The following is a 12,292-nucleotide window of genomic DNA, read 5'->3' as shown; positions in this document are numbered from 1 at the left end:
AATTCCAAACAGGTTCCTATTTATAATGAGTCAGCTGGTCAGCTGCCTATTACATCATTCTATAATTGGTTCCATAGTTTACTGGGTCAGCTGACCCTACATCCAATACAAAGTTGTCACTGGTGGTTACATTCTAACATCCTACCCCTGTTCCTCATCTTTTCCCAACCTTTTTTGTGCCTATCGGTGACAAACTTTGTTATAGACCCTTCTGGACTCCAAATGTATTATTTTAATCCCCAGACATGTCCCATGTTCCCCCTTGCCTCTGGCCTGCACTCTTGCGATTTGGAGCTGACTCGTTTCCAGGACAGCTCTACTGGCCCACAATCTCAGGGGTGATTCTGACCTGCCCTAATCTTTATTTCCCTGTCCTGCCTTGGTGGCCATTGCTTACTGCACAGCCTTGCTTCCTTACCTACAGTTGAGTCTCAGGTTCGGGTCTCTGCAAACTGTATCACAGTCGCTGGACGAGTGTATCCAGCCAACCAGTTCCTCAGTTGCCTGTGGTGATCCTGCCGACTACGCCAATTATTGTAGGATATTTCAGTCACCACATGGAGTCTGGCGAATGTAGAGTCAAGCTGTAAGTCTTTCTGTCAGAATTGAAGGTTTCAGCAGCCATATTTATACTCTCCCCCCCCCCGTCCCCCAGAAAGATATACATCATAAGACAGTGGTTCTGTGGACATATTAATTTAGCGAATTCAATTAATAACTGTAAAATTCAGTCAATAAAGCACAGTTTCTGTGGCCATATTGTACTAGCTAACTCAATTAATATTTGTAAAATTCCATCGATAAGACAGAGCTTAAAGTTTATTAATCAGTGTCACAAGTCGGCTTACCTTAACACTGCCATGAAGTTACTGTGAAAATCCTCTAGTCGCCCATAGTCTGGTGCCTGTTCGGGTACACTGAGGGAGAATTTTATCATGGCCAATGCACCTAACCAGCACGTCTTTCGGACTGTGGGAGGAAACCGGAGTACCCGGAGGAAACCCACCCAGACACGGGGAGAACGTGCAGACTCCGCACAGACAGTAACCCAAGCCAGGAATCAAACCCAGGTCCCTGGCGCTGTGAGGCAGCAGTGCTAGCCACCGTGCCGCCCCTAGCTTCTGTGGCCCTATTGGTCTAGCTAACCCAATGCAATTAATTGCAACGTGGGATTTCAAACTTATTACCTAAACTCAATACTCCTTAATCCTTTTTTCAATCAATCTTGGATTGCAATGATCGTTTAAAACAGTTGAAATAAGATATCCATCTATAAACCTATATACTTTAGGGAGTGTGGTGATACAATAGGAGTGAGGATAGGAATGTCGCTAGTGGGTAAAACATATTGACTGTTCAGGTGTGCATAAGTTATACCACTGAATAATAAGCTCCACTCTTGACCCGTTGTTCGCATATACATCATTCACGTATATTATGTGACAGTATGTATGTTGTATGGCTGTACATACTGCTTCAATTGTACGTATTGAGAATTTTCAATGTGGGAAAATTAAATAAAATGTCACTTTATTCAATAAACTAGGAAACATTCTTTGATCTGACACATCAAAATGATCCACTTTCATCCTTCAATGTGAAAACCAAGCAGAAGCCCTGGCTAAATTATTGCTGCCACTTTTGACCGACTTTACATTTTCAGCCTTTTTTGGTGTAGCTGTCCTTGGAATGTGCCCCTTCACTTTGCATTTTTCTACTCTGTATTTGAAATACATAATTCTGTTTCACCCAGAGGGTGGTGAATTTATGGAAATCACTGCCCAATAGCTCGGTGGAGTTTGAATTGTTGAATGGTTTCAGGAAGGAGATAATATATTTCTAACAAAAAAAAAGGGATATAGGGAACAGGTGGAGAGGTGGATTTGAGACCAGGGAGAGATCAGCCATGATCTGATTGAACGGCGGAGCAGGCTCGAAGGGCTGAATTTGCCTACTTCTGCTCTTAATTCCTATGTTTCTATGTACTTCAAAAACAGCGTGTAAAGGTACATTTACATTATACACATATGTACAAGGTTCTTTCAGCTTCACACACCATTAAAGTTGTCCAGAAGAAATTGGATGCTTAAAACTAACTGCCTTCTCCATAGAGTCTCACCCCACTTTCTTCTGGTATCTGATTAATACATTCAGAATTCCCAATTAGAAATCACATCAGTTTAAATTTCTGACCCTTTTAATAAACAAATTTCTTCTTCAATACAAAGCTATCAGCAAATTAGAAGCTACACAAGATTATAAGTGCACCTAATTAGAATAATTAATTGCTTATATGTAGTATCTGATGTGCCATGACAGAAAGAACACACAGTACTGTACCGGAATCTAGGGTGCATTGATTTACTTCCAACTTAAAATGCTGAAGAAACATACCAAGCATCACTACTATCTGAAAACAAAAAAACTGAATTTCAGGCTTCCTTGGTACTGGTTCTGACATAATGGTTGGGTGGGGGGAAGGTGTTATTTTCACCACCTTGCTTGGGCAGTAAGCTAGTGGATCAACATCAATGGAAATGAAATTGGGGAAGGTTCTATAATGGGCATGTGATATATCCCACCAAGTTTTGTATCCCATTGATAAAGGGGAAAATTATCCCTACCATCTCACCCCATACATTGAACCAAGGTTTTTCTGTGTTTGAATGCTGATGAACCTACAATGTATTTCCAATATTTCATTTTAGATTTTCATATTTTTATCTAGCTAATAGAACCAGGAACCAGGGACAAATCACTTTGGATTTGACTTCTTCCTTCAAGGTCCAACTCTTGAAATTCACTCTTGATGTTATTGACCCAATGTTTTTTTTTGGCAACACATTTCTTCCAAAGGATGGTGGAGTCTGAACTCTCAATGGCCTTATAGATGAATATACTGCTAAGGATATAGAGGATCATTCAGAAGGCAGGCATGAGACCATCATCAGCTTAGGCTGTTTTAAACACAAAACAATGTTTGGTTCCCACTAATGTTTTTACTCTTGTAAAATAGAAATACTGATAAAGGATTGACTACTTCCATGACACTCCTGACCTCTAAACATGTTTCTGTTTTCTTCACCAGCTCTGAAGTGACCCTCACCACTAATCAATCATCGTTTTCATCAATTGAAGTATTTTCGGAATTGACTAAGCCTATAGATCTAGATAGTGACTCCTCTACAGAAATAGTCCCTCAGGCATTACTACCTGGCTATAAGTCATTGGCCACTCCAGGTTACAAGAAACCAACAGAAGGTTTGTTTACTTAATACAACAATGGTAATTGCTAAGTTAAGGCATGGCGGGAGGAATTGAGGGGTTGGAGAAGAGAAATTAATAGAATTTTCAGGCTAACTACTCTTTCATGTATCTTTCATACATAGGTTTTTTTTAATTAATCCCTTTTTAAACAAAATATAAAATTATAAGAGAATATAAGAAATAACAGCTTTTATCTTTTGGCTCATCTTACGCTCAAAAAAACCTTTAGGAGAGCAGAACTATTGCAGTTAAGAATGTCTTCGTCAGTTTTGTTTATGTAGAAGTCCTGTATTTGCTGATCAAAATTGAAAGAGTCCTAAGTTGCCACTGGCATGGGGCCTCACAGAACATAAGCCAAGCCCTGATTGGTAATATTTAGGTTCTGTTGGAATAGATTCAGACAAGTAATGGTGACAACAGGATTTTAATGGGGCTTTTTGAAGGTTATTTATTACTGTCACCAGTAGACTTACATTCACATTGCAATGAAGTTACTGTGAAAATCCCCTAGTCGCCACACTCCAGCACCTGTTCAGATATACTGAGGGAGAATTTAGCATGGCCAATACACCTAACCAGCACATCTTTCGGACTGTGGGAAGAAACTGGAGCACCTGGAGGAAATCCATGCAGACACGAGGAGAATAAGCAGACTCCACACAGACAGTGACCCAAGCCGGGAATTGAATGCAGTTCCCAACTAAAAGATGATCCCATTAAAGATAGAATTGTCTTAAGCACGTGAAATCCAATAGTGAGAGCAAGTCTACTCAGAGAAGAGAAACTGACGCTCAAGAACAATAGAGGTCAGCTATAGCACATATATGAACAGACCAGGAAATGCATCATGCTGAGAGAATTTCCAGTCTGAAAGAGCAGAACAATCATGGAGGACATCTTGCAAAGAAAAAGTAGGATTGTCCAGCGTGGGGAAAGCCATAGTTTAACTGCAAGAAGCTGAATTATTTCATACGCAAGCGTTTAGTTAGAAAGAAACAAGCATGCCTATATACAGATGGCCACTGTAGAGATATCAACAGAAGAGTCTGATGAAGCACTATACACAATGCAACAGGTTGATTTTGTCGAGTCTATAGGTGATAGTGTGTGACTCTTAGAATAATGACCACAGAAGTAGAGCATTAAATGAAGAAATGTCACATAGACATTGGTGCATCATGCAATATCATGACCTTCATGGACCAGTGCGAAGTGATGCAATACGACAGTCTGAAAATAAAGCCCTTGAAAATAAGGTGGAGGCTACATGGTAGCATGATAAATTAGTCTGAGAGTCCAATGCAATGGCAAGAATGTAGATCTGGAGTTCCAGACCATAGATGTAATGCAACAGCCATTCATCTCAGTGGCAGCAAGTCTAAAGCTTGATCTGATAACCCCAAACTTGCCAGCAGAAATTTACAACATGTCACAGAATATATAATTATTGCCTGCTGAACAGATCCTAGAGGAGTACAGTGATAACAGGGTTTATAAATCTGGCTGGAGAATATCATCTAAACGTAGACGGAAGTGTAAGACCAATTCAGCCTCTGCCGGGTGATGGCAATGCTAGTGCTATGACGTCAATGATGGAGCCACCTTGCTGTGTGACACCAGTGAGACAAGTCCTGAAGCAACCCTAATGCAGCAAGGATAACCAATCATATATACATCCAGGGCAAACTGAACAACACTGTGCTCACGATAAGAATGAGTGCTTGGCTATTTTGCCTGTGAGCGTTTTCATCAAACTTGCTTGGTGAGAAGTAACAATGGATTCCAACTGCTTTTCGCAAACTGCTATCTGCTCCTAAATGTCAATTCATTTACAGAGATATCATCTGGACATGACATACAAGCAAGGGAAATGGATGTACCTTGTTGACATACTGTCGAGAGCAGTAGTCTCCATGAAGATAGTTGAAGATGATAGAACAGAATGTAAAATCTTTTGGGTTCAACGTGAAGCAGCAGCTCTACATGATCTGGAAGTCATCAAGCCAGCAGAGACATTGAATCTGACAGACAAGTGCCTTGCAGAAATCAAGCAAACTACCCAACAGGGTGCAACTTCACCAGTGCTACAAGAAGTAGTGATGAAAGGATGGCCTGAGAGCATCAAGGATATAACTGTGGTGAAAAGAATGCATTTGGGCATAAGAATTGACAGCATGTTGTATCAAGGAAATAGGGTAATTTACCCAAAGGAAATAGGGTAACTTCCCCCAAGGAAATGAGAGGAGAGATGCTGAAGCACATCCATGCAAGTCATCAAGGAATTGAATTCAGTCTGAGGAAGGCAAGAGAAGTTCCCTACTGGCCAAACATGAGCAATGAAATTAAAGACCACATTGGCCATTGCAGTCCTTATAATAAGCACCAAGCTAAAGAAGCTAGAGAACCATTGATGATGCATGGCATCCCGGACAGACTTGTTCACGATAACAGGAACTGATTATCTTGTCACTACTGTTCTTACTGACAATATGAGAGATAGTAGAATGATCAGTCATACAGCAGTCCAGACATTATGATGAGTGACAATGGCCCTCAGTTCATGAGTGAGGAATTCAGCCACTTCACAAAGGATTGCGAAACTCAACACTATACATCATCTCTGCACTATCCCCAGTTGAATGGAAAGGCTGAAGCGGAGGTGAAAATTGCCAAAGCAATCAAGCAAATCTAGCACAGATGTATATAAGGCAATCCTTGAGTGGAGAAACACATTGACTGTTGGCATGGAAAATAGTCCAATCCAAAAATGCCATACCACACCCAAACTACTCTTCCAATAGCAAAACAAGCTACAGATGTGAATGAAAAAGTTAAGGTGAAATGTCAGAAAGCCAAATTTCATTTTGATAAGACTGCCAGGTCATTACTAGTGTTGAACATTGGAAAACCATTCAGGTTACAAACCTTCAATGCTTTGAACAGGAGTCAGCCCACATGGCAACTTGGGACATACGTAGAGCAGTAGCCACCTCGATTGTTTGCGGTGGAAGTGAACGACCAGAAAGATACCGGCACATTCACAGGCATATCCGAACAACCAAAGGAGATGTTCCTTCACTGCAGGTGGTTCATCGGGAAGATAAGATTTCACCAGCTACACAGAGTACAGAACGACCATCACTCCCAAAGAAATTGTTCACATGGCAACAAGTGCCAAGAGAAATATCACCCAGACGAACAGCCAATGACAAAGCACATGCATACCATTATGTGACCTGCACAATTTAACAGTCGTATGTGCAATACATGTGCAGTGACTGACAAAAATAATGAATGGTTTGTGAACACATGAAAACAGCTGTAGTAACAGTGGGTGTTCTGGATAACTCAGTTACACGTGAAAATTGGTCTTTGGTTTTGTGAGAAAAAGGAATGTTTGGGTTTTGAAATACAATCGTTGCTACATGTCCTATCTGGCTTGCTGGAGTCATGGAGCCTCACCAAGAGGGACTCCTTGCAGGCAGCTACATTACATTCAGTTCAATAAAGACATTACACTGCAAAGACTGGAATCTTTGAGCTTGTAGCAGTGCCTGTGCCTGCTCTTTGAGAAAGCGATAGAATTAGTCCCATTTCCCCCTCCCCTTTCCTTATAACTTGCGCGTTTTTCTTTTTGTTCAAATATTTATGACTCCATTCTGAAATGTGTTATTGAATCTGCTTTTATTATCATTTCAGATCATGCATTGCAGATCACAACTCAATTTGTACAAAGAAAAGTTTCATATAAACATGTGAATTAGGAGCAGGAGCAGGCTGCTTCCCTTCGAGCCTGATCCGCTATTCAATAAGATCATGGAGGATCTGATAGTAACCTCAATTCCACATTTTTATCTACCCCCAATAAGCTTTCACCCCCTCCCATTAAACAAGAATCTATCTAGTTCTACCATAAAAATAATTAAAGACATTGGGGGTGATCTTACCAAAAAAGTTCTAAGTGCCAAACATGCGTGAAAATGGGAGAGAATCGAGCCCATTTTTGGACAGGCTCTTGGACACAATCTTATGCCACTTAGAGAAAAAAATGAGGTAAAGTGTGATTCTTGTAGTAAGGGGAGTAGACAGAGTCTATACTTGCCGGGGAACCGGCTGATGACTGCGAGAGTGCGCCATTGCACATGCACTGATTTGCTAGTGCACTGTTTACAAGAGTACACAGTTAATGCTCTGGGAGATATCTCACACCTCCACCATACCCCCCTGCTAGTTGCCGTGCTGGCTGATCGCCACCCTGGCAATCCTCAATTGCAGAGTGCACAGCCCCTGCCTCTCCTTAGGCAACACCCCCTTCAGGCTTCTCCCCTTCTCACTGGGCTCCTTGATACTGCCCAGTGCCTGGTGGGCAGTGTCACGGTCTCAGACTGTCACTGCCAGGCTGGAACTGCCCACGGGGCACTGCCCCCCACCGCCTATCACCCGGGGGCCACAATGGCCTCCAGTCCCACTGGGAAGGCCATCACATCTGGTCCCCGTTGGTGAGGACCATACGTGAATCTCACCAGTGAGGACCTCCACCGGTGAGACTGTTAAGACAACCAATAATATTTAAATGTTATAATCAGCCTTGCATCACGCTGGCTTCACATATCGCGAGAGGCAAGAAACCGGCGAGAACCAGTGTCTTACCGGCTCGCCATGCTGATTGACCGGCAGGACGAGCCGATAAGATCACCCACATTGCTTCCAATGCCTTTTGAGGAAGAGTTATGTAGACTCAAGACCCTGTGAGAGAAGATATTTCTCTTCATCCCTGTCTTAGATGAGCGATCCCTAATTTTTAAACAGTGGCCCCTAGTTCTAGATTCTCCCACAAGAGGAAACATTCTCTCCACATCCACCTTTTCTCCAGACCCCTCAGGATCTTAAAGATATCAATCAAGTCCTCATGTCACCTGTTTTCTTTGCGAATCACTCTAAATGTGTATCGTCTGGTTACTGAACCTTCTGCTACTGGAAACAATTTCTCCTTATTTACTCTGTCAAAGCCATTTATTATTTTTAAAACCTATCAAATTTCCTCAGATCTTTCTTGCTCTAAGGCAAACAACCACATTTTCTCCAGTCGCTGTACGTAACTGGAATCCCTTGCTCTGGTACCATTCTAATAAATCTCTTCTGTTCTTTGTCACTGCTTTTTTGGCCAGGCCAAAATCAATCCTTTTGGTTAAAAACACATGGAGTGGACCCACCGCCAAGTAGATGATAGTCTTGGCACCATTTAAGGAACAAGCGAATGTCTTGATTAGTGACTGAGGAAGAGTGGGCCTTTATGTGTAAATGATCTTGATATCTGAGGGGCATAGCTCATGGTAGAACACTTGACTGCCAACCAAGAGGTTCCTGGTTCAAACCCAGGTGCTCCCTTTGGTGATCGGCTGCCTTACTTCCTACATTATAACAATGACTGCACTTCAAAAAGACCTTCATTAGCTAGAGATCTGGTAGTTGGGAAAGGTGCTAATGCAAATCTGTCTTTTGGGCGTTACGGTGGCACAGTGGTTAGCACTGCTGCATCACAGTGCCAGGCACCCGGGTTCAATTCCAGCCTTGGGTAACTGTGTGGAGTTCTCCCCATGTCTGCATGGGTTTCCTCCAGATGTTCCCAAAGTCCAAAGATGTGCAGGTTAGGTGGATTGGCCATGCTAAATTGCTCCTTAGTGTCCCAAGCTATATAGGTTAGGGGGATTAGCAGGGTACGTGGAGTTATGGGATAAGCCTGGGTAAGAGCTGATGTAGACTCAATGGGTTGAATGGCCTCCTTCTGCACTGTAGTGATTCAATGATTCTCTTCTCCATACTGATGTCGTTACTCCATCCAGCAGGGATGAATCTGTACCAGATCTCTGAGTTCTTAATTCATTGCTACACCAAAGCCAATTGTGAATCATCTTCAATGTCAACAGTAGATAGATAAATAATTGGTTTTATTGTTTAAATCCTCATGGTGGTAGGTAATGAACGGTGATAATGAGTTATCTAATCTAATTCATAACAGTTATAGACAGTCATTGAATTAAAATAGTATAAAACGATAAAGATTGCACATTGTAAACATTGAAGGATACAAATAATTGCAATATATTGCAAATGCAAGTCTCCTTAATTCTTATGATAAAAATGAAAGAGCTATTGCATTCTGTTTTAAAGAGTAGAAATGTATCTCTGTGCAATTGAGGAGGGGAAGCAGAAAAGAGAGTGGTGAGAAGTTTTAAAGACAGCTGGTTGAAACATTTGCTTTCATATCTTGCAGATCAGAGCGGTTTACAAATTCAAGAGGAAAAGATGGAAGACTCCACAAAAGAAATAAGGCTTACAAAATCCAAGTATCCTTCAGTCCAAAATATTCTGGCTCCTTCTGCTCGACTTGGATCCAACATCAAGCCCATTCTGCCTCCAATTCCGTCAGGGCGAACAAGAGCTGAGATCCCCAAAAGCCCACAGACAGCTATTTGTACATTGAAATGAAACTTCATTGATTCCAGATTTAAAACTGTCCCCGCAATACCGACCCAATTAAAAGTTTTGTTATTCGCACGTTGCTTTTCATTTATCTCTTTCTACTTCCAGCTCCATCAGCAACAACTCCCATTTATGTGGTGGCTTCAACATGGATAAAAACATCGCACGGTGTTTCACAGGAAAGTTATCAAAGTTTGACACCAAACCATGTCAGGAGGTATTTGGGAAAGGTGACCAAATGTTTGGTCACAAGAGGTAGGATTTAAGCTCTCCCTAATAAATTCAGTAGGGAGTTCAGGAGAAAATTAGTTGCCCAGAAAGTGGAGAAAATTTGGAACTCGCTGCCACATGGAGTAATTGAAGTAAATAAGTTTATTTATGAGTGTCACAAGTAGGCTTACATTCACACTGCAATGAAGTTACTGTGAAAATCCCCTAATCGCCACACTCCGGCGCCTGTTTAGGTACACTGAGGGAGAATTTAGCATGGCCAATGCATGTCTTTCGTACCGTGGGAGGACACCGGAGCACCCGGAGGAAACCCACACAGACACGGGGAGAATGTGAAGGCTCTGCAGTGACCCAAGCCGAGAATTGAACCTGGGTCCCTGGTACTGTGAGGCAGCAGTGCTTCCCACTGTGCCACTATCAAATAGCATTGTTGCGTTTGAGGGGAAGCTGGCTAAGGACATGAGTGCATGAAGCTTCTCTCACCATCTTATATTTAAGCTTAAGTAGCTTCTATTGCTTATTCAGAGCATTAATGCCAGCATAGACCACTAGAGCCAATTGGCTTGATTCTGTGTAAATTCAATATAATTTTGGGTCTGACAAATGAGGTGGATATTGGGATAGAGTAAACATCATGTGTTCCCTGGTTTACTTAAAGTACCTGTGATCATAGAGGTACTTTGACATTATGTTTGTATTGTTCTCCCTTGTATTAATATCAGTCACAACCGGCTAAACTCCCAATCTGGTTGCTCACACCTAAATGTTGGTAGGCTGTAAATATAGCGCACACAATGATCATTCAATCTTGCGCTACGATCAGAAGTCTTGGTTGACCTTTCGAAAATTCAGTTAAGGTCCAAACATGATTTTCATTCCGTCAAATTTAACATCAGAAATTAATGGGCAGCACACACCCAAATGTGTGTGCCAGATGAGACTAACCTCCAGCAGCAGGAAGTCAAAACAGCACTCCTCCAATTACATTTTCATCCAGCTACATCAAAGGAACAGTTGAGATCCTTGGGTCTGTACTCGTTGGAGTTTAGAAGGATGAGGGGGGATCTTATTGAAATTTACAGCATATTGCGAGGCCTGGATAGAGTGGACGTGGCAAGGATGTTATCACTGGTAGGAAAAACTAGAACCAGAGGGCACAATCTCAGGCTAAAGGGACGATCCTTTAAAACAAAGAGGAGGAGGAATTTCTTCAACCAGAGAGTGGTGAATCTGTGGAACTCTTTGCCACAGAAGGCTGTGGAGGCTAGGTCATTGAGTGTCTTTAAGACAGAGATAGATAGGTTCTTGATTAATAAGGGGATCAGAGATTATGGGGGAAAGGCAGGTGAATGGGGATGAGAAAAATATCAACCATGATTGAATGGCAGAGCAGACTCGATGGGCCGAGTAGCCTAATTCTGCTCCTATGGCTTATAGTCTTATAAACGTCATAAACCTGTGTCATGGACAGCAGGGTCAACTTAAAACTGCTCTGATTTCCCCGCACTGTCCGTAAACAGGAAGGTGCTTTTTAAAATTTTGATTTCCCCTTTATATATGGTGGGGTATTTTCCCCAACCTTTAAATTTAGAAAGGTTCCAATTCTCTATTAATGACTTGCACAGCAAACTCAAGGTAAGATAAAAATAAAAGAGTTGGTTTATTTTTATAGACAAACACAGGTGAGAGGGGTTTCACAATATCCACCCCTTTTTACGCTCACAATAGGAGATAAGGAAAAAGAAAGATGATTCAGGGCACAACCACATGTAAAATACAAACATTGATTTTACATGTGTTCAGAATCCGGAATCAGAAGTCAACTGTCAAGGTTCAAGTCAAGGTTCCACCCGAGGCTAAGTTGACTGGTTGTAGAATCCTCCGTCTTTCAGCAGCCAGACTTCAACAACAGAAGAAGGCATGTAGAATGAGGTAGTCTGTAGGCATCAGTTCCATCTGTTGGCAGGTTTGATGAGGGTCTCAGGTCTTCCTGCTGCTACCGGTTTGAGGGTAGACAGCACAGGCTGTTGCCTGGAGGCCTGTTCACTTTGGAAGTCAAACAGGAACTGCTGGTGTCCAGTTCCAACAGTCAAGATCAGTGCAGCTTGGGTTAGGTCACGTGACATACCTCCCTGATGTATATTCCCAAGGCTGGAATCTAGGCGTTGAATTGGAGTTGGGATTCCTTTGGTTTTTGGAGACATTGGTGTCGAGTTAACTGCCATTCACTTGTCAAAACCATTGTGTTAGGACTACTAAGGTTTTGGCCATTCTCACCATTATGGGAGATTACAACTTGCGAACGTTTGCC

General features: G+C 42.0%; 1 protein-coding gene across 1 annotated transcript in view; it reads left to right on the top strand.

Annotated features, from left to right (window-relative positions):
• Nucleotides 1-9,824, top strand: part of lrguk (leucine-rich repeats and guanylate kinase domain containing) — a 158,735-nt gene extending 148,911 nt beyond the window's left edge. Inside the window, exons 19-20 of the mRNA XM_078235820.1 lie at nt 3,089-3,261; nt 9,542-9,824. Coding sequence (XP_078091946.1) covers nt 3,089-3,261; nt 9,542-9,756 — 388 coding nt within the window. The 3' untranslated portion in view covers nt 9,757-9,824. The remainder of the gene's footprint in view (nt 1-3,088; nt 3,262-9,541) is intronic.
• The last annotated feature ends 2,468 nt before the right edge of the window (nt 9,825-12,292 follow it).

This window comes from Mustelus asterias, chromosome 19 (genome assembly GCF_964213995.1).
Source record: "Mustelus asterias chromosome 19, sMusAst1.hap1.1, whole genome shotgun sequence".
Lineage (NCBI taxonomy): Eukaryota > Metazoa > Chordata > Chondrichthyes > Carcharhiniformes > Triakidae > Mustelus > Mustelus asterias.
This window is presented reverse-complemented; position numbering and strand designations above follow the sequence as displayed.